General features: G+C 40.3%; 1 protein-coding gene across 2 annotated transcripts in view; it reads left to right on the top strand.

The window, feature by feature from the left end:
- The window catches only part of Lama1 (laminin subunit alpha 1), a 156,947-nt gene that overhangs the window by 62,426 nt on the left and 71,161 nt on the right, over positions 1-23,360 (top strand). For both annotated transcript variants that reach the window (XM_045143150.1, XM_004662598.2), the window contains exons 7-17: positions 582-699; positions 2,478-2,656; positions 3,265-3,370; positions 5,904-6,064; positions 7,059-7,199; positions 8,768-8,941; positions 10,807-10,908; positions 12,126-12,337; positions 15,194-15,305; positions 18,315-18,425; positions 22,860-22,987. In XM_045143150.1, coding sequence (XP_044999085.1) covers positions 582-699; positions 2,478-2,656; positions 3,265-3,370; positions 5,904-6,064; positions 7,059-7,199; positions 8,768-8,941; positions 10,807-10,908; positions 12,126-12,337; positions 15,194-15,305; positions 18,315-18,425; positions 22,860-22,987 — 1,544 coding nt within the window. The remainder of the gene's footprint in view (positions 1-581; positions 700-2,477; positions 2,657-3,264; positions 3,371-5,903; positions 6,065-7,058; positions 7,200-8,767; positions 8,942-10,806; positions 10,909-12,125; positions 12,338-15,193; positions 15,306-18,314; positions 18,426-22,859; positions 22,988-23,360) is intronic.

The raw sequence follows: 23,360 nt of genomic DNA, 5'->3' as shown, positions 1-23,360 counted from the left end.
CTGCTAAACTATCCCCAAAGCTCAGATTATTTTTTAAAATTAATTATTTATTTATTTGTATGTGCTTGTGTATGTGTATATGTGCATGTATGGGCATGCCAGAGTCTCTTACTGCTACAAAGGAATACCAGGCACAAATACTACTTTGAGTCTGGCTTTATTTGGGTGGTTAGGGAATTGAACCTGAGTCATAAGGCTTTGTCAGCAAGTACCTTTAACTGCTGATCCATCTCCCCAGCCTAGACTATTTTATTTTTAATACGAAATATGTGCCAATGGGCATCAAAAAATAATCACAAAATAAGAAAATTTCTTAATAAAATTATTAGGAGCTTCCAAATCCTTGAAGTGAATGCATCATTTTTTGAACATTTCTGGCAGCTAACCTAAAGTTTGTTACCTGGTTTTGTGTACATAAGCATCTCAAAACTTAAATTCCAGTTTGTTGCTGTAGTCCCAAGACCCCCATTGTAAAATGTGGCCACATATTTGACTCTGATAGCTTCTCACCTTGAACAAAATTAACAAAAATAGGCAAATAGGCATCTGAAGTTTCTAATTTCTCATCCTTTTGTATTTAGCAACTACAGTGTCAATGTGAGCATAACACATGTGGAGAGAGCTGTGACCGGTGTTGTCCTGGCTATCATCAGCAGCCCTGGCGGCCTGGCACCATTTCCTCCGGTAACACATGTGAGGGTAAGTGTGCTTCACTGTAAGGAATGGAAGGCTTTTCCCCCTAACATGTTCACTCTCATGACATCTTAGTAGTGTTTATAATGACAAGATAACTGGTTTCTCAGCAATTCAAATAGTGTCCAAGCTGCAGGTCACCTTAATACAGTTGAAGGAATAAATGCATATTTCTGAATTTGGTATTTTATCTAAGTTCCCCTTCTAATATATTCATTGATTATTTATTTTTTGAATAAAAATTATATTTATTTTTCTATTTGTTTTACTGAGATTGAACCTGGGGCTTCTTGCATACAAGCCAAGTGCTCCATCATTATGCTGTTCATCCCTAGCTGGAGTTAATTCTCTTTTTCTTTTTTCTTTTTTTATTTCCAAGCAGAGACATGTAGCCAGACAGAGAGAATGGTCATGCCAGGGCCTCTAGCCACTGTAAATGATCTCCAGATGTATGCACCACTTTGGCTTTTTATGTGGATAATAGAGAATCAAATCTGGGTTGTTAGGCTTTGCAAGGAAGTGTCTTAACCACTGAGCAATCTCTCCAGCCCTGGGGTTAATTTTTAAATAAGTAATATGTGGACAAGGTACCAACATCATCAATATGTAAAACATAGACTGAGAAGCATTATTTGAGGCTGGGTGTATTACTCAGTGTGTAAAGTGCTTGCTGTGCAAGCATGAGGACCTGAGTTCAGGTCCCCAGAACCTATCTAAAATTTCAGGCTATATAAATTTTCAAGCCCCCAACTTCATCTATAATAGAATGATGACTGACTGCATCTGGTGCAGGTAACTACAACTATTGTGAGTTCCTGAAGCTGTTATGAGTTCATGAATGGCCTTGTCACGTCTCTCCAACAGAATTGCGTATCACTTGTTCCAATCCTTTACCTGTGGTATTCTTTTTATCTCCTCTTCTGTAATGTTCCCTGAGCCCTGGAGGGCATGGTATATATGTCCCATATAAGGCCAAGTGCTTCGTCACTTACTTTTAGTACTTGATCAGTTATGAGTCTTTGCATTAACCGCCTCTACTACTGAAGAAGAAAGCTTTTCTGATTCAGGCTGTTCAGGCTGAGAACAAAGCTAATCTGTGAGTCCAAAGCTGCATATTTAAGAGACAGTTTAACAATACAACCATATAGGAAGACAATAGTAGGTTCTGCCTTAGGGCCTATGGTCTCCCTTGCCGTAAGCTTTTATCTGTTTTCAGTACCCAGAATCACTTCCTTTTTGTGAAGCAGTCAGTAAATCCAACCAGAGAGCAGTTGGTTATCCCTGAAACAGTCCAGCCACTGTTGTGCCAGAGGGCACAGCCCATATATTAACATATTCCTGCTCCCAACATATTTCTTACACAGAAAGTGATATAGTATGCATGTTATTCTACAGAACTTTTGTGTATTGTTGAGGATTTTAGTGTTGGGTCTTCACATTTCTAGGCAAGCACTTTTTCATGAGCTATGCTCTACGCTTTACATGTTACCTTTACATCCTTCTTTGAGACGGTGGCACTAAGTGGTCCAGGCAAGCACCAGACTCCTCTCCGTTCTCCTCCAGCCTCCAGAGTCCTGGGCCACAGGCGCTCACCATTCTGTGCAGCTTATCCATTTATTATTTTGATAGCTCTTTGCAGTCATCCTCCATGATATTGCCTGTGTCTTATTAAATTACACATTCTAAAGCTTAAGTTTAAATTGACATCATAGAAACTTACTTCAGGACATAAGGGTCTAGAACATATTATGCGTATTAATTGAGATATTAAAATGTTCTCCTAGAATGTAATTGTCACAATAAAGCAAATGACTGTTACTATGATGAAAATGTTGCACACCAGAAGAAAAGTCTGGACATATCTGGCAAGTACAGAGGAGGGGGCGTTTGCATCAACTGCCAGCAGAACACCATGGGAGTCAACTGCGAAACCTGTATTGATAAATATTATAGACCACACAAAGTAAGCACATTTCTCTCCATTGCATAGATCCCCTGCCTGCCAAGGGGGAGACTTCTCTAAGTCTCACCCTCTGTATTCAAAACTTATTTCCTTGCCATATTTCATTGAAATTCTTATAATGATAGTGGTGTTATCTAGATTTCTACTGCCTCCTGTGTCCTGTTTTCTTGCTCAACATAGAATATGCATGCATTGTTGTTTAACTTGAATTTGGGTTGCTGTTACCTCTGTAATCTCAGGTAATTCTAATGAAAAATCTGCACATGTAGTCAATAACTAGAGAAGCATCACCTTGCTCATGGGATGCACTCAATCACTGAATTGATTACATGGGTCTTTGGAGTGGCTTATTTACAGGGAATGATCAAAATATGGACCAGATAGATAGCAGAGGGGACAGGGAGCAGAAGTAATGGGAAAGGCTGGCATCTTGTTACTGATACCAACTGTTATCACTGTGAAAATGAAATTTGGAGCATCTTACTTGAGATCATCATATCTGCCCAACACCTACATCCGTGTTACACCAATCATGATTGTTGTTGTTACTGCTGTGAACAGTGCTGCTCTTTCTGGAGAGATAGCCCAGGATCATTTATGCCTTTCAGGTATCTCCTTATGACGACAAGCCTTGCCGTCCCTGTGCCTGTGACCTTGTGGGGTCTCTCAGCTCTGTGTGTATCAAAGATGATCTCCATGCTGACATACAAAACGGTGAGCACTTGGCTTCTTTATTTTTGTGCTTGGAATTGACTGTGGGGTGGAAGGAATGTATGTGGAAGACCTGTATATGGTAGAACAACATATACATCGAATGGGTTGTGAGGAATGTATATGTGGGAGATTTGTATATGGCAGAATACCATATACATTGAATTGGTTGTGGAGGGATAGTATCTCTGTGAAATTTGCGTATGGTAGGATATCATATACATTGCATAGGAATTTTGTGGTTTGATTATGTATGATTCTTTTGTTTACTGAATATTTATTGAGTACCTACTGTATGTCAAGGAATTTTCTAGAACCTAGGGTTCTGTGTGTGAAGAACAGGAAGGGCTTTGTGTGTGGTGTGAAGCTAACAATGTTAGGGTGAAGAAATGACATTTGAACAATTGATGAGTAGGGTTTATTGTAAAGATTAAACCATACACGACACACAGTCAATAGCAATCTCTCTATCTAGCTCTTAGAAGACACTCTGGGACTTTCACATCCATCAGCTCCTGAAGCAAGCAAGTCCTACAGCTGACTATGAATGTCAGCATTCTTCCCCTTCCCCACATTGGCTTGTAAATACTACAGTCTCATGACTAGGTTACATCTGATAAAGACTTCTCTGACCCATCAAATCCTCAGCCACTGGCAACTGTGGAGTCCATTAGGCTAAAGAGGATAAATTTCCCAACTGAATTGATTCTTTAGGTGCATACTGATGAAATGATGGTAATAATGATTGTGATGGTAGTACTAATTACCTTTGGCTTAATATCAAAAACATCTAAGCTTTTCCACCATAGCATATTGAGTTATTTAAACCCTTCACAGGCAAAGAAACTATAACTCATAACAGTTAAGAAACTTGGTCAAGGTTACATAGCTAGTAAGATTCAGTGCCTACATTCAAAACAGAGACGGTGCTGAATTTTTTGTTGTGTTTATTTTTCACTCTGATTTACTTAGAAACTATCTCATAATTTACTAACATATAGTTCATTGATTTTTTTTAAACCCATCTCTGTAGTGTATGAATAGAAAGTTGTCACCACTCTACCAAGAAACTCCTTAACCCATTATGGTGGCTCATTTCTCTGCACCCTCTCCCACTCCTTTTCCCCAGGTCTGCAAACCACTAATATATTTTCACTATAGATTTGAGTATTTTAGGAATTTCATGTAAATTGAGCCATAGAATATGTGAGAGGGTTGGTACTGGCTTAATTCACTTAGTATGATGTCTTCAAAGATTACCATATTGCAGCATAAATCAACATTTTGGTCTTTTATGGACTAATAATATTCTATCAAGAGATATACCATATTTTATATATTTGAATATTTTTCAACTGATGAATATATAAAACATCATACCATTTACTGACTCTAAAACCTTGAATTTAATTGTGATATATACATCAGTTGATAAATATTTAGTGTATTCCTATTTTATGGCTATTATAAGTAATGCTTCTATGAACATTCACATAAAAGCATTTTTTGTGGATGTATATATTCACTTTGGTGGGGAGGGTATTAAGAGTGAAATTACTATATCACAATGTAACTATTGTGCTTATCTTCTTGTGGCTGGGACAAAGCACCAAACCAAAAGCAACACATGGGAAGAAAGAGTTTATTTTGGTTTATAGTTTTGAGGGGAAGTTTTATCATGTCATGGAAATGCATGGTAAAGCAGTGACAGGCATCACATCTTGTCCCAGTGGCTGAGAAGTATCAGCAAGAATGTGCTAACTCTGGCAAACGGAAGCTAGTCTTTAAATCCCCAAAGCCTGCCTCAAAAACCACATCTCCTCCAGCAAGGCTGCACCTCCAAAATTGCCACCAGCTGGGGATTAAGAGGCTTAATCACAAGCATATGAGGCTATGGGGAACATTTCTCATTCAAATCACTATAATAACTATATGTAACATTTTGAAGAGATACCAAACTGTTTTATAAAGTTGCTGTATCATTTCTATCATTTAAATACGTATTTATTTACAAACAGAGAGACAGAGGGGGAGGGAATAAGATAGAGACAGAGAGACAGGGAGAATGGGCATGTCATGATCTTTTGTTACTGCAAAGGAACTCCAAATGCATATGCCACTTTGTGGATTTGGATTTATGTGAGTACTGGGGAGCTGAACCCAAGCCATCAGACTGCAAGCAAGTGCCTTTAACTACTGAGCCATTCTCCAACCCTACCTTGCCATTTTATATTTCCATCAGCCCTGTGCATTTCATCTCAGTTTTCTTTATTTAAAGTAAGAGTTTTCAAGCTATGACCCATGGACCAAATCCACATACACTATTATCAATAAAGTTTTATTAATACAGAGCTACCTACATCTTGTCCATGACTGTGTAAGAGCAATAATGTTTGCATTGACTAGTTAGTTCCTGATGAAACTTTTCATGAGCAAAAAGGTTAAAATGTGTACTTACTCACCCATCAGTTTGCTGACCCTGCTTTGTACCCCATTGAACTTGATATTGAGTCATTGTCATTATCTTTCCCCCCAGGGAAGTGGCCAGGTCAGTGTCCATGTAAGGAAGGCTATGCAGGAGAAAAATGTGATCGCTGCCAATTTGGTTATCGTGGTTACCCAGTCTGTGTCCCCTGTGACTGCAGTCCTATTGGAAGCATAAATGAAGACCCGTGCATGGAGCCATGTCTTTGTAAGGTGAGTGTGGAGGTCAAAGACTCTGTGTTTCTTTTGTGGTTATTGGCCCCACTGGCTCATATGATCACTTCCTGAAAAGCAGGAATGTTTATGCTTATGCCACAGCAAGTTAGCCATGTTATATGTCCTGGAACTTAAATGGACACCCAGCTTCCATTTTTGTGATATCTCTGGGTAATTGCCATATATTTATGAGGAATATCTGTGGCTAAACACTACATACCATTTCTTTGGCCTTGGCCTAATTCATTTATCACATTCTTTTCCAGATTTGTGTTTGGAGGAGAACCAGATAAATACTGAATTTCCCAGAGCACTACTAATTAAATACAGATCTGTTATCTGTGTGTGTGTGTGTTTAAAAAAAAAAACTGTATAATCAAAAGAATGTGTTCACATCATACAGACGAATGATCTTTTTTGGCCATACGATATTAATAACAACTTCCCTGGAATTCTTGAGATTTCCTGTTGTGCCTTACGTATTTATTCTCATGAAACCAGCATCTTAGGCACATATTATATTTGCCTGAAAATAATCTTGAGTATTTGTGAGTAGACGTATAATATAGCCCTCGTCAGATTTCAAAATTTTATACAAATAAGACATGAGGGCACGTGCTTGTCATCCCAGCACTCAGATGTCTGAAGCAGGGGAATGGAAAGTTTGAGGCCAGTCTGGGCTACACAGTGAAACCCTGCCTCTAAGAGCAAAGTAAATAAATAATTTATACAATTGACAGAAATGAAAGATTAAAATGAAATGACTACAATCTGACATCCTCAGAGTTCTTGTGGGTTACAAAATCTAATGTGTTATTTAAAACTACTTTTTATGCACGGTATTAACTTCCTGAGGCTTCATGTGTACTTTGAGTACTTAGTATGTGTTTCTATGGACGACCCAACCCATTTTTGTTTATATCGTGTCAATATCTTTTGTCTGTCTGAACACATTGGTTTCACCAGCTAGTCTTTCTTTTATGAATTACAGAAAAATGTTGAGGGGAAAAACTGTGATCACTGCAAGCCAGGATTCTATAACTTGAAGGAGAGAAACCCACAAGGCTGCTCTGAGTGCTTCTGCTTCGGGGTGTCTGATGTCTGCGACAGCCTTTCATGGCCCATCAGTCAGGTAGGAGTCTCTGGGTGGGAGTCAGTTAATAAGCAGGTCTTCTTATGGGAGCCTTCTAAGGCTGTGCCACGAGGCCAGTAAGTTAATTTCCCAGAAATACCATTCTCATCCACTTAGAATGACAGAGGGGCACACATGGGATGATGAGAAATGTTCAGCCCCAAAGAAGGCAGGGAGGGAGGTGGGAAGCACGTTGTTGGCAAGAATGGGACAACATCAGATGACACTGAATTTATGAGGGCACAGATGCTGGGGGAGGGGGGTTCCAGGGTAGTAAGTTCTAGGGAGGCACACAAAGAGGACAAGGGGAGGAGATCATGTGTGATGACTGAGGTTAGAGAGGAGCTGCTTACACGCTAGGAACTGAGGCCACCGCACCTGGACACCTCTGGTCATATTTGTGTTGGTGGCACAGGCTCTGCAGGGCTTTGTATACTCTTCAGCATTTGGGTAGAAAACAACAGCAACACAATAGGGACAGCCAGAATTAGCAAAAGACCAAGTCTTCCTTACCAAAAATTCTGAGGACCAGAATTGGTTTGCATTTAGTTTTTCTTTTTTGATATTTTTGGAACACTTCTGTACAAAATGAGATGTCTTAGGGGAAGGAGCCCAAGTCCTAAATAAAAAATTAATTTATATTTCATACACACGTTATACACATAGCCTAAACATGCATAATATTTAATTTAAATAATATTTTTAATGTTCCTACAGTATGACGATAGCCCTTCTTTCACATGTGGTCATGTTATGTTTTCCACTTGGGACTCAAATAACTGGGTTTTCAAACACGTTTGGAATAGGGATGTCGAATCTGTAGTAACTTCTTTACTATTTTTGAAAATATAAAATAGGCGCTGGGGTGGGTGAAGGCTCAATGTGTTAAGTTCTTGTCAATCAAGTGTGACACCCTGAGTTCAGATCCCCAGAGCTCATATAAAGATGGACACAGTGGTAAACATCTTCATCCCAGCCCATCTGCAGGGAAGAGATGGGAGGTGTAGATAGGAGAATCCCAGAAGCTCATGGGCCAGACAAGTTTTCACAGTGGTAAACAAGAGACAGTGCCTCAAAAGACAAGGTGGAAGGCAGGGACCCACACTTGGGGTTGTCCTCTGACCTCCTCATGTGTGCCTTAGCACATGTCTACAAACACACACACACACACACACACACACACACACACACACACACACACTCCCTCTCTCTCTCTCTCCCTCTCTATCCCATGTTCTCTCATGCAAACATACACACATGATGTAAAATGTTTTCAAAACCTAAAATTTGTATCCATGATCTTCCTTCTTTTGTTTTGTTTGCATATAATTGATCTGGAGTCAAGGGGTATGGGATATGTGAGCATGCTAGGTTTTGTTCTGTCTTTGGGACATGGGAAGGTCACACATTGTGTGGTTCAGTAGCAACAGTTGTGCTTGCTTCATCCAGGGCTAACCTGTGCTCATCTGCCTCCTTATTGAAAAGATATTTTACACAGGACTGAGTGAAATCTAAGATGGCTTCTGTTTCATATTAAAAACCTCTTCTTTTTTTTTTTTTTTTTTAAGGTGACCAATATGTCAGGGTGGCTGGTCACTGATTTGACCAGCCCAAATAAGATCTGGGCCCAGCAAGATGCGCTGGGTGGGCGCCATCGGATCAGTATCAACAACACCGTGGTCATGCAAAGGCTTGCATCCAAGTACTACTGGGCGGCCCCTGAGGCCTACTTGGGAAATAAGGTGAGTATGTCTAGAGGGAAGTCTCAGAGATTGTATAGGAAGAACTTCTACTGTTCACATTTCAAGTCATCTTATGGGTTTCAATAGAACTTATGCTTTTATGTCCATCTGGGACCTGAGGTCTTTTTCTTGTCTTGTATTTTTATTTTATTTTGTTTTATTTTTGAGGTAGGGTCTCACTCCAGCCCAGGCTGACCTGGAATTCACTCTGTAGTCTCAGGCTGGCCTCAAACTCGTGACAATCCTCTTATCTCTGCCTCCTAAATTGCTGGGACTAAAGATGTATGTCACCATGCCCAGCCCAAGATCTTTTTGAGCATTGTTTGACTTTGTTTAAGAAATAATTTTGTTTTTATGTGCAAGGAGAGAGACAGGGAGTGAGTATGCATGCCAGGGCTTCTTGCTACTACAAATGAACTCCAGATGCATGTCCCACTTTGTACATCAGACTTTATGTGGATAATGGGGAAATCAAACCCAGGATGGCACCTTTAACCACTGAGCAATCTCCTCTAGCCTCCTCTTTGATTTTTGATCACACATTTCATTATGAACTTTGGTTTTTCTGGGCCTAGTTCCTAAGCAGTTGTGTGTTGTGAAGTCTCATCCCCTTTACCATGACAGACTTCATACTTTCTTCCTCCGGGTCCCTGCATAACTGGGGACTTTATCACATTTTAGTGATATTCCTAGATTTGATGTGGTAACCCATTCACATGGAGGGCTTGGAATATGAAAAATTCTGAGAGCTTCCCACAGTAGGACTTTTGTCTCTTCATTCTGCTTTGACATCAGGCCATATTATTGTTCATATAAAGTGCATAGGTAGAAACAGGCAGAGTAATATCTGTTTTTATTTTTAAAAAAAATCAAAATAGTGCTCTCCTATGTTGCCTCAAAAGTGAGGTTCCAAGGTTTTTCTTTTCTTCCAGTGATGTGTTCCCACTCCCAGGACGCCACCAGGTTCTGACTGGGTTGGGATAATCTATCTCACTAATCCTGCTCAATGAGTGTTGTGAGGTTTCCTTAAGGTAGCCTATACCTTCATCATAGCAGTCCATTTCTATGTAATTTTTTGATTATATTTTCTGATTTGTACACACATGTGTGTATTTGTTTTTGAGATACATTCTTGCTATGTTGCCCAGGTTGTCCTTGAATTTACAATGCTCCTACCTCAGCCTCCCAAGTGCTGGGATTATAGCCATGAACTGTCATGTCCAACGTAACCTGTATATATTGGGAAAAAATTGTTTTTGAAAAGAATCATCTTTACCATCAAGTGATAATTATAATCTGCTCATGAAATGGTCTTATCTCAAGTTCAGTGATTTTTCTTTTGATACTACTTATCTGATTCTATGATTACAAACTTGCATTTATTGAGACATAGCCATCAGGAAGAAAATCTTTTCATGTATTAGTTATCTATAATGTACATTAAAGAGCATCCCTACTGTTCATTAAAGGAAGAAATACTTTCAGCCCTTCTTTTAAATTGCAGTTATTACAAACTGGCAGTGAAGTAAAGATGATGAAATTATAGTCATTGATCAAACTTCCTGCTCCCTAAAGTAAAACAGATGCCTATTGCATAACTAAGGACATAACAATTTACCATGGGGTCTCTGAGAAAAAGTGCACTGTTTCTCTGTGCACGTCTAGGATACCTGGTGTTTTGGTATTATCCACTGAATAATATCCATATAATATGCTCTCCACTGCCTTTAATGTCAGTGTCCATCTACATGGTGGCCACATGGATGATTTACAGCCTGTCTGCTTCAATATGGATCATAGAAGCCTGTTGTTTAGGGCTGTAACTATTGTCTCTCTTGGTGTTCATTCTCACTTAACTGTTCTAGCTGACTGCATTTGGTGGGTTCCTGAAGTACACGGTGTCTTACGATATCCCAGTGGAGACAGTGGGTGGTGACCTTGTGTCTCACGTCGACGTTATCATCAAGGTGACTGATTTGCATGGAGATGTGGTAAAGCTAAGGGTTTGGTGTGGGGACAGGAGATAGTTTGGTGATCAAAAGTGGTGAGGTGAAGAGGTCCCAGTAAGGAGACCATGGCCAAGTGGCCAAGCTTCAGGGCCTACTCTGAATAACTTGAAGCCAGGATGGCAAATCACTTTTTAGAAAAAGATGTTTTTATTTATTTGTGATGAGAGAAAGAGAGAGAATATGAATGAGAGTGAGGAGCATTGGACATACCGTGGATTTTTGCTGTTACAAATGAATGTATGTACCACTTTGTGCATCTGGCTTTACCTGGGGATTGGGGAGTTGAACCTGGGTCAGCAAGCTTTATAAGCCAAGTGCCTTTAACTGCTGAGCCATCTCTCCAGCCCACAAATTACTTTTGGGAACATATATTTTATGAAAAATTGGAAATAATACTTGCTGTCCATAATTTTTATACTTTACTTAATTAGTTAAAAATTATGGATGAGAGATGAGCTGGATTAATAAAAACTATGGGAAAATGCTGAATTTCTTTCTTTTTAAAACCCCAGCAAGTTACTGTCTTTAGATTTATCATCAGAAGTTCTTTGAAAAGAATGCAGTTAAACATTCTGCCTCTGATAATTTGGAACCAAGAATGATAAACACTATTCTGTTTATCATAAAAAAATACTAGGAACCAAGTGAAAACTGTATTGCTGGATGCAAGATTTTATTTTTATTTATTTCCTCTTTTTAAAAAATTTTATTTTATATTTTATTTTTGTTTATAATTTGAGAGATAAAGAGGGAGAGAGAGAGAGAAAGGCAGAAAGAGAGAGAATGGACATGCCAGAGCCTCCAGCTGCTGCAAACAAACTCCAGAAGCATGAGCCACCTTGTGCATCTCACTTATGTGGGTGTTGGGGGATCGAATCTAAGTCTCTAGGTCCTTTAGTTTTGCAGACTAGCATCTTAACCACTTAAGCTATCCTTCCAGCCCTGATTTTAATTTTTTTATCACCAAAATGAATTATGAATATTTTTCCTCTTGGTTTTACTTTTGCTTGCTGTTTGTTAGTTATTTTATTTTGTTTTTGACAATTCCATACCTGTATATAATGTATTTTGACTGTATTTACCCTTAACTCCTCCCCCCCCCATTATGTCTCTTTCGCCCTTCCCACTCCCATTAAATTCCTTCTTTCCAACTTCTACTTGGTTTTAATTGCTAGGGAAATGGACTCACTCTGAGCACCCAGGCTGAAGGCCTGTCACTGCAGCCCTATGAAGAGTACTTCAACATGGTGAAGCTGGTGCCTGAGAACTTTTGGAACTTTTATAGCAAAAAGGAGATTGACCGTGACCAGCTGATGACTGTCCTTGCCAATGTAACGCATCTCTTGATCAGAGCCAAATACAATTCTGCAAAAATGGCTCTTTACAGGTATGTGCTGAGAAGAGGGAAGAAGCTTCCAGCAAAGCTATTGCATTCTTATCTTTCTTTCCATATTTTATTTTATTTTATTTTGAGAAAGAGAAAGACACAGATAGACAGAGAGAGGGAATGGTGTGCCAGGGACTCTAGTCATTGCAAAAGCACCCCAGACACATGCACTACCTTGTGCCTCTGGCTTACGTGGGGACTGGGGAATCAAACCTGGGTCTTTAGTCTTCACAGACAAGCACCTTAACCATTAAACTATTTCTCCAGCTCTATCTATCTATCTATCTATCTATCTATCTATCTATCTATCTATCATAATTCAAGCTTAATATTATATTAAGGACACAGTTAAAGGAACTAGCTTATTATTTAATTATTATTATTATTTTTTGCTTGTGTGGGTAATATGGTGCATGCAGTGTGTGGGTGTGTATATGTGGTGTATATATGTGTATGTGCCCTTGAGGCAGCACATATTCTCACCTGTGGCAGGGGTTGCTCACCTCCTTCTCCCCTGCTGTTTTGCTTGGTCTTGTTTTGAACCAAAGTTTCCTTTGACTAATTGCTGAGCTTGCAGGGCTCAGAAGATTCACAGGTCTTTGTTCCCAAGAAGGACAGAGGTTACAGGGGTGCATGGCCATTCCCAGCTATTTTAGTGTGGGCTCTGGAGATTGAACTCAGGCAGTGTCAGACCTAGTATTCCTTTTATAAATGTAATTTTATTGAAGGCATAAAACTATAGGCATTCACAACAAACTCATCTACTAAGAAACAGACTTGATCTTAGGTTCAGAAATTTTCAGTGGTCTTCTAAGAAGTGCCTGATAAGTTAGCAGTTGTCAGAAACACGTTGCATATGGTTCTCCCTCCCTCTCTCACTCTCTCTCTTTCTCTCTTTCTCTCTCTCTCCTGATGCTAATAGTCTTAGTTTTCCATAGTTATTTAAACCAATGTGATCATGCTTGCTCATGTGATTGCCACAAGGGGGTCAAATCCTAGCGATTCCTGGCCAAATGTGAAAGCCGGGTGCTGATGAAGCCAACATGGTATAGTATACTGAATGATCATTCATCATTTTTTGAAGTGATTCAACTCTAAATAAACACCCTAAGAACTTATCCCAAGGCAGCCTGTGGGCCATGGCATATCTGGTCAAAAATGATGGGAGCATTTCCAAGGAATAATGATGGCTGCCAGAGTTTCCTTGGTGGAAATCACACAAAAATCACACAGCCATTGTAGTAGTTACCTTCTCATTGCTTAGACAAAACACCTGACCAGTAGCATGGGAGGAAAGAGTTTAGTTGAGGCTTATAGTTTCAAGGGGAAGTGTCATCATGGTGGGGAATACCATGTCACATGCGGCAAGCTGGCTCACACTGTCACGTGTCAGCATGGAACTATAGCAAGAAAGACCTACAATAGCACTGGCAAGTGGGGCTGCATTATAGCATCCCAAGGTTCACCCCATAGTGACACAGCTCTGTCAGTCTGTCAGGCTCCACCTCTGAAAGGCTGCGCCAGCTGGGTTTTGAATATGAGGCTCAATACAAACACATGATGCTATGGGAGACATTTATTTTCACTTTTAATTTATTTTTAAGGCCAACAGAGTGGCCTTTTTTATGTAAGAGAGTGAGAAAGAGAAAGAGAGAGGAAAAGAGAGAAAGAAAGAGAGAGAATTGGCACTCCAGGGCCTCCAGCCACTGTAATAGAGCTCCAAACGCGTGTGCCACCTCGTTTGCACGTGCGATCTTGCGCACTTGTGTCACCTTGTGCATCTGGCTTACTTGGGATCTGAAGAAGTGAACATGAAGTTCCTTAACAACTAAACCACCTCTCCAGCCCAGGACATTTAAAAAATTTTTTTAAATATTTATTTATTTGAAGCCAGGCATGGTGGTGCATGCCTTTAATTCCAGCATTTGGGAGGCAGAGGTAGGAGAATCACCATGAGTTCGAGGCCACCTTGAAACTACATAGTGAATTCCAATTCCAGGTCAGCTTGGGCTAGACTGAGACCCTACCTCAAGAAACGAAAAAAAAAATATATATATATATATATATATATATATATATATATATATTTATATTTATATTTTTTATAATATATATTTTTTTTTGAGAGAGAAAGAGAGATAATGGGCATGCCAAGGCCTTAGCCACTGCAAATGAACTCTAGATGCATGTGCCACCTTGTGCATCTGGCTTACGTGGGTCCTGAGGAATCGAACCTGGGTCCTTTGGCTTTGTAGGCAAGCACCTTAACTGCTAAACTATCCCTCCAGCCCTGGGGACATTTTTTTATAAGTAGAATCTTTGTATGGACACATCATGTCTTGATACCATCCTTCCCCTCCTCCCTGCCCTCACTTCATTGAGGGCCTTCCTCAGTGGGATTTCTGGTATTCACCATAGGGTTGTGGGTTATGAGTTGTGAGAGCATCTGTTAGCCATTTTGAGGGGTTCAATGATCTGAGTATGCCCTCCCACCCTCTGGCTCTTATGGTTGTTCTATTTAGTTTGAAATAAATCTTTTAGGAGCCTATATTCATTAAGATATGAGAGGTTGGGGCTGGAGAGATGGCTTAGTGGTTAAGGTGGTTGCCTGAGAAGTCTAAGGACCTGTGTTTGATTCCCCAGTACCCACATAAGCCAGATGCATATGTGGCACATGCATCTGGAGTTTGTTTATAGTGTCTGGAAACTGTGGCATGCACATTATTTCCTTCTTTCTCTCTTTCTCTACCTTTTTCTCTCTCAAATAAATTAATTAAAAATGAAAAATAAGGAAAAATGGTATGAGACATCATTTGTAAACATATGAGTCACATAATGCCCCCTGTCTTTTTCCAGGTTGGATTCTGTCTCTCTGGACACCGCAAGCCCTAATGCTATAGACTTGTCAGTAGCCACGGATGTGGAACACTGTGAATGTCCTCAAGGCTACACAGGGACCTCCTGTGAGGTACTGCTTCACCTCTGCCACTTTGCTCCTTCCTAAGGGGAAACTGCACTGAAGTGCATATTTGCACTCTGACTTAGAAAACCGATGTGTGGTTCAGACTTTAATGGATCATGAGAATATTGGGTATCACGTTGTTTTAAAAATTGGATTCCTCTGCAGGAGTCCCCACTGGTGTACCTCAAAGTACCTGGACTCCATGCAACACTCTTTCCTTAGTTCATAGGAAATGTATACTACTCAGACATGACCTGAATTTCTAAGGAAAATTGAACTTGATTATATGAACATTAATGGTCACTTGCACAAAACCAGAATAGATTTACACAAGCCAGGCCCATTATGAGTCTGTATATGTCCCCTGGTTAGTTTATGTCAGTGGGCTAGATATCACATAGGAAGCGCAGGTTCTGCATCCATGCATTGACTCAACCACTGACTGACTATTTTCCAAGTGTAAGAGAAGTGCATCAGTACTCAACAACTAGAGACAATATTCCTGTCATGATCCCTAAAAATACAGCAGGATATTTATGTATACATCATTTCTATTGTATTAGGTATTATAAATCATCTAGATTTAAGGTATATGGAAGATGTGAGTAAGATACAGACAAATACAACACTATTTAGGTCTTGAATAGACAAGGATTTTTGGTATCCATGAGAGTCCTACATCCAAAACTACATGGAGATGGAGGATGGCCATATGAAAAGTCATTTATAAGCAATCAATAAAGAAATTCATTTGGAAATAAGCATTGACTAAGTGCTTCTCAAGATGTCCTGTACTTAGCAGGACTTTAAGGTCTTTCCATTTGTCATTTCATTTTCATGTTTTAATACCATATTGCCAACAGATACCTGGTAAGTTAGTTCTATACTGTCTCTTCCAAATGCCAGGAAACTGAAGGTCAGTGAGATTCAATAGCATGGCCTTGACCACACAACTTAGATGAGGTCATAATAGGATCTGAACTTCATCCACATTGCTCAACCCCACTGTGTGATCATGCTTCCTACATGTTCATGACTATGTTATGAAGATTTGTCTTTGGCTGTGGTTTCTTAGCAATCATTTTTACAGAGGAAGAAAATAAAATCCATCATTTGCGTGGATGAATTGTTATAATTTGTGAACATTGAAGTTAGCAAAGTTGGCCTGATGCTTTCTGATGTTTGTGTTTAATCAAATATTCCTAGTTTAAATATTTTCCTTTTTTTATTTTGGTTGGCTGGTTTGCTTTGTGTTTGAAACCAGTGTATACTTTAAAAACTACCTTTAATTTATTTGCAAGCATTTTAAAGAGTCAATCATGCATCTTTAAGCCTAGCAAGTGTCGGTTCTATGAACACTGGTCATAATACTCTGTGGATAAATGATCTTAAGGCTTCTTGAGACTCGTGCACTATGGAACAGAAGAGCAGGAACTTGGAATACAGGATCCCAGGTCCTAGAAACCAGGACAACTGAGCCACTGGGGGTGGGGGACAGCACAGAGGAGCCTCCACTAGACCCCTCCAAGTCCAGTGTGCTCTGGAGGCAGCCTGGGCAGATGTGTGCAGGCTCAGGTGACCACGGGCTTAATAGAGCCAGGCTTTGGGATATCTGAGAAAACCAGTCTAAGGACCCACTGAGAATACTCAAGTCTGCATATTTGTGTGAAACATTCAAACAATGAAGTACTTGCATATAATCCAGTCACATTTTCCTTGTATATATTCCTGTTTTAAAAACTTAAAAAAATTATTGTCTTTTTGTTTAGGCAATCTTGCTTTAACATTGACAATATCTGAATTTTTAGTGGCTCTAAAAATTTAAGTCTGTATTACACTCAGTTATAGATTGTCCACTCAGAATTTTCAAATTGATAATAGGGAATGAATCAGAACTGTATACATATGATAAAAATTATCTCATACTGCATATGAAGCCATGCTTAGATTAAGAATATATACATATTGACAGAAATTCAGAAATACATAATTTAGTATTATTCAAAATCTTAATAAACTAAGTCAGTCTTAAGGGTGATCAGTAATACAAATAACAAAATCTGAACCATCCATTATTAAATCTGTAATAGACAAAATTTTTTTCTCTTGTATATATTCTATGATCTCTAAGTGACTTATATTACTTAGCTCGATGATATAAACACTATGTAAAGAGTCATTATGCTGTATTTGGGGGGGAATAATGACCAGAAAAAATGCCTGCCTATGAGGCATAATTTTTGTAGCACAGTCGTTTAGTGCATTGCCGGTATTTTCATGAAGCTGAAGATCCCACTCATTGACCACACTTGTACTCAGAGGCTGACTTTCAGAGGATGGAAGTCTTTATAGCACTGGACCTTGCCAGCCTCTGGGCTGATGCACTCCATGCCCAGCTGCACTTGAGGCCCTCTCCCTGAGGGAAGTGTGTGTGGATGGAGGTGTCAGAGAACTTCTAGGAGGTCTACATGAATAAGGATATTTAATATTTGTATAACTAAAATATTCCTCATCAGGCCTGGTGACACGGGCCTGTAATCTCATGTACTTGGGAAACTGAGGCAAGAGGATTGTAAATCCAGGACCTACCTGGGCAACATAACTAGATCCTGTCTCAAAAGTAAAGAGTCAAGAAGGACTGGGTGTGTGTAGCTCCTGGAAAACTGGCTAGACCATGTTACGGCACTGCTAGTTTTGGAATAATGCAGTGGCATGATAACCCGTAGCCTCGCCGTTCAGTTTCTGTGTGCCTGACCCCAGCTTTAAGGTGAAGCAGGCACTGGGACATGGGCTATCTGAACAGCTTCATAAATTTACTGAAAAGCACTGAATTGCACCCTTAAACTAGGGTTTTTTTTTATGGCATGGAAATCATATTTTGGTAAAGATGTTTGCAAATAGAAAACAGAGATGGAAAATTGAGTAGTTCACTTTCCAAATTTATTGGAAAGAAGACAGTTTACATAATGTGAAAACTTACATCCAGCTACATGAGTCGACACCCTTCTCTTGCAGTCCTGTCTGCCCGGCTATTATCGTGTGGATGGAATACTTTTTGGAGGAATTTGTCAGCCCTGCGAATGTCATGGCCATGCATCCGAGTGTGACGTTCATGGAATTTGCTTTGTAAGTTTGCTGTGGAAACCTCAAGCGTCCCACCCTACCACAACCCTATGCAGTCCTGAGCCATTTGTTGTGGGGAAATGATTACACCAAGTACTTCCTCCACACCACAGCCCTGACTTTGTAGGCTCCAAAGGAAATCCATAAATTTGGGCTCACGTCTTTAAATATTTCTTGCTTTTATTTCAACCTTTTTTTGGGGAACAAAGAACTGTGTTGGGACTGGCAGTGATAGATGAGGTGAGAAAATGCTTTACATGTAAGCATGAAGGCCTGAGTTCTATCACAAGTATCCATGAAAAAGAAAAAAAAAGAAAATAACAAGGAGGTTGTGATCTTGTTTGCAATCCCAGCCCTAGGGAGACAGAGACAGGTAGATTTGTGGGACTCACTGACTAGTCAGTCTAGCCTACATGGTGAGCTCCAAACCAGTATAAAGGTAGATGGGTTCCTGGAAAACAACACCTGAGTTTGCCCTTTAGTCTCCACATGAGCCCATACACACACACGTGTGTGCCCACACAAACACACACACACACACACCTTCACACACTCGACAGGCCCACACCCAATTTTTTTTTTTTTTTTTTTGGTAGAATAGGATGAACATCTTTAACCTGAAAATCCAAAATGTGAAATCAGAAACTTTTTAAGGAATGGCATGGTGTCACAAGGTGGAAATCCCTCCCCTGTTCTTTTGTGAAGAATATGTCAAAACACATGTGAACTAAAATTATTATGCAACATCACTTGCAGAGTATGTGTGTAAGGTATACATGAAATATAAATTAATTTCATGTTTAAACTTAGGCACAACCTCAATGTGTATGTATAGTATGTAATATATAAATATAATAAATATATATATAGTATATTCCCAAATTCCCCAAATCCAAAGTAATTATGTAGCAAAATTATAAAGCAATATGAGTGTAGAAAAGTCATGTGCTGATTAACTACAAGAGACTGCCTTTTCAATGAAAATGCTAACTTTTAATACTGTATTACATAAAGTACAAGTGGAATAATAAAATTTAATAATCCTATCATTTGCACAAAAATAGTGATCTATAGTTAGTTCAGCTAAACTTTTCTGTCATAAATGAATTGAAACAGAATTTAACAAATATGTAGTTTCAAGCTGTTGTGCCTTGAAGGCAGACCACCCTCTGGGTTCTGACAGATTGCTCAGAGCCACCATGAATGTGAATGCTAACAGTCTATACCCCATTCACCAGGCAGGGTAACTTTCATGCTCTTTCTGAAAAGATTAATTCAGTCACAGAGCTAGGGGAATCTAAGTAACAGGCCTTCCGTAGAAGATCTGACTCCCTGATCCACATTGCCCCGAGTAGCTTATTCTGGTCTTTCTGCAAGCAAAGCTCCATTTCATTCTCCTCAGGTCTCTCTAAAGCATCCATAGCAATCAGATGAAGTATGGTTTATTGACTGACTGTGTCCTTCTAGGATGGGTTTCCTTGGGAACATGGCTCCCTACAGCTGGGAGATGTTCCTTTTTGTTTTTCTCTTTGACATGTGGGTCTGCAAGATCAGCCCCGAGGATCTCCTGCTGCTGCTGCAGGGTGATCAGCAAACTGAGGACGTGCTACTGGAGGAAGCAATTGTAGCGAGTATGAAAGCATAGATTTATCATGTTTCTAAAAATGCAGGCTTGTGGAAATCAGTACCAAATACACTAAATGAGTGCAAACTATACTCAGAGCATCACTGAATATATTAAACAGATACTAAGTTTACTCATGTTAACTGAGAGGGATATATGTGCAGCATAAGCAGTAACTACCCTGAAAGTGCTACTGAGGAGAAATAAGAATCTTTAGAATTTTGAGCATGCTTTTGGAAGTTTTAGATTTAGGGTCATCACATGCTAGAGAGATTTTCTGGGTGGCCTCCACCAGCAAGCAACCCCCAGTGTTACCACATTGCACAACTGGAATATAGTTACCAAAGCGGTGGCATTCATGTTGGAACCATGTGATTAACTAAACCACATGCTGCAATTTCATTAGTGTTTCCACTCCAGTTCCTTTTTCTTTCTGGGATCAAGCTGAAAGGCTTGCTGGACATGTAGTGGCCTTGCATCTTTCCTTCTACCCTGTGGTATCTATAAGTCTTCCCTTGTCTCCTGCGGCTCTGCTTATTTTCAAAGAGTGCTAACATTCTGTAGGACGTCCTCAGCTAGAGACCATCTGATGCTTCCCTACAATCAGGCTGAGGCTATGACTTGGGGGCATGAGACCATGAAGGCCATATGCCTTCTCAGAGCAGCTAGAAGATCATGAAGTCACTTCATGTGGTTCTTAGGGACGTTAGCTGACATCACTCACATAAGATGATGTCTGCTAGTCTTTTCCACTGTCAGGTCATTATTTTCCCCTTTAAACAATTAGTGCTTACGTTTAGGACAAAGGGAATGGTAATCACAGTTTAGATGAGGATGGAACCGGGCGTGGTGGCACATACCTTTAATCCCAGTATTCAGGAGGCAGAGGTAGAAGGATCACCATGAGTTCAAGGCCACCCTGAGTCTTCACAGTGAATTCCAGGTCAGTCTGAACTAGAGTGAGACCCTACCTCAAAAAAAAACCCCACAAATGTTTAGATGAGGCTGGATAGAAGACTCAGGGTTGGGCTGGAGAGATAGCTTAGCAGTTAAGGCGCTTACCTGCAAAACCTAAGGACCCATGTTTGACTCTCTAGATCCCACGTAAGCCAGACACACAAATATGAGTCAAGCACAAGGTCGCACATGCCCACTAGGTGGTGCAAGCATCTGGAGTTTGATTGCTGAGGCCCTGGCATGCCAATTCTTTCTCTGTCTCTGTCTCTATCTTTCTTTCTCTCTCTAAAATAAAAAAAAAAAGAATGAAGAAGACTCAGTGGCAAAGTGTGTTTTACAAGAAAATACACTGCCCTGAAGTCACCTAAGTTTGAATTTCAAGGTCTTATGTAAGCAACTGAGTGTGGCTATATGCACCTATAACCCATTTCTGTAAGGAGATGTTGCCTGGGCTTGTGAAAACCAGGAAGCTCTAGTAACACTAAGAGACTCCATTCAAACAAGAATGACAGAACTGTGATGGAGCTGGGTAAACATTCTGCTTGGGCCACGGCAACAATTGACCCCTACTATAGGTGAGTGCATGGGGCATTTCAAAGTCATATACATGCACAAATACCACACACACACACACACACACACACACACACACACACACACGTCATATACACTCAGACAAAAATAAAAATCAGATGAGCATGGAAGGAAATCTAAAGCCTTGAGCAAGGGGACATGGACTTGTAGCCTTTTCTGGACTCTCAAGTCTTTCCTTTGCCAACCAAAAGAAGATATTTTTCCTTCCCAAAGAGATGAACATTTTCATTCCCTCAAGTGCTAGACCCACCATGACAGCATCAGTCAGTTTGTGCCCTGCCCCTGAAGAAACCCTGAGACACATTCTGTGGTTTTTTCTCTGAAATTTTCTGCATGTGCCTCACCTATATTTCTTTGGCCCCGTGCAGTTTTGTTCTCTGGAAGAGCAGCTCGCTACTGGGTTGTTACTCAGAGGGGTCCTCTGCACAGATTTCTGGAGCTCTTACTCTCATGCTCTAGTACTCTGCCTAAATCTTAACTGGACCAATCAATCCCACCGCACCCTGACCTCTCTTCTCCGCTCACACACATGGCCCCAGGCAGAAAGACGCGGCTCTAGGGCGTCCCATTCACCACCTGCCAGGCATTATACCTGCACTGGCTATTGTCTGGCATCTGAAACCAGCAGTTTGATGTATTCTGTTCCATTTTCTGGTTGCTTCCTGCAGATGGACAAGTTAATTTGGCGTGGCCAGAGTGTGTACGTGCTCACTTAGGAAAATCATGTATATGGATAAAATATTTGATTTATTTTGAGACACACACACACACACACACACACAAAGAGAGAGAGAGAGAGAGAGAGAGAGAGAGAGAGAGAGAGAGAGAGAGAGAGAGAGAGGAGAGTTAGATAGACAGAGAATGGGCACACCAGGGCCTCTGACCCCTGAAAATGAACTCCAGATGCATGTATTTGGATCATGTGGGTACCAGGGAATCAAATATGGGTCCTTAGGCTTCACAAGCAAGCACCTTAACCTCTAAACCATCTGTACAGACCATAAATTTCACATATATAACACATATATATACTCATATATATATATATATATATATATGAGAGAGACATATTTTGTATGGATATATCATGTGTTAGTACCCTCTTTTCCCTCATCCCTGCCCCAATTTTCATAAAGATTATGCATTCTGCAAACAGGTAAATCTTCCTGGAACTCAGGAAATCGCATGTGTTTTAGCAGTTTGTCTTGAATATCTTTAAAACTATTCGTACTCTGATTTGTGTGTTGATGTATGTGACCTAGTCCTGCACACATAACACCGCCGGAGACCACTGTGAGCAGTGCCTGCCCGGTTTCTATGGAACGCCTTCACGTGGAAGTCCAGAGGACTGCCAGCCTTGCGCTTGCCCTCTCTCCACAGCCTCCAACAAGTAAGCCTGGGGCCTCTGTGGACACATCCTGAAATGACAGCAGAGGTCACTCAGGGTTATTCATGATGAAATGGTGTGGTTCTGCCTATAATCCCTATTCAGGTCACCCTTGGTCTTCAGTAAGCAATGGGACAGGGAGACTGCAGAGCTGGAAAGATCAGTATTAGAGAAATATGAGAGAGGAGAGGAAGCAGATATACCTGGAGCATCCAAGCAGGCTTCCTGGAGGAAACAAGGTTGAGCTGAGCAGTGCGGACGAGCCAGTTAGCAGGAGGACAGAGGAAGATACAAGCTCACTGTGGGCTGAGGAACTGAAGAGCAGGGACTAGTAGATAACGCCCCTTGGCCCAAATGTGGGGTGCAGGATGAATGA

The sequence above is a fragment of the Jaculus jaculus genome, chromosome 2 (assembly GCF_020740685.1).
Source record: "Jaculus jaculus isolate mJacJac1 chromosome 2, mJacJac1.mat.Y.cur, whole genome shotgun sequence".
Taxonomy (NCBI): Eukaryota; Metazoa; Chordata; class Mammalia; order Rodentia; family Dipodidae; genus Jaculus; species Jaculus jaculus.
The sequence above is the reverse complement of the archived record's forward strand: the minus strand, read 5'-3'. Positions and strand labels throughout refer to the sequence as shown.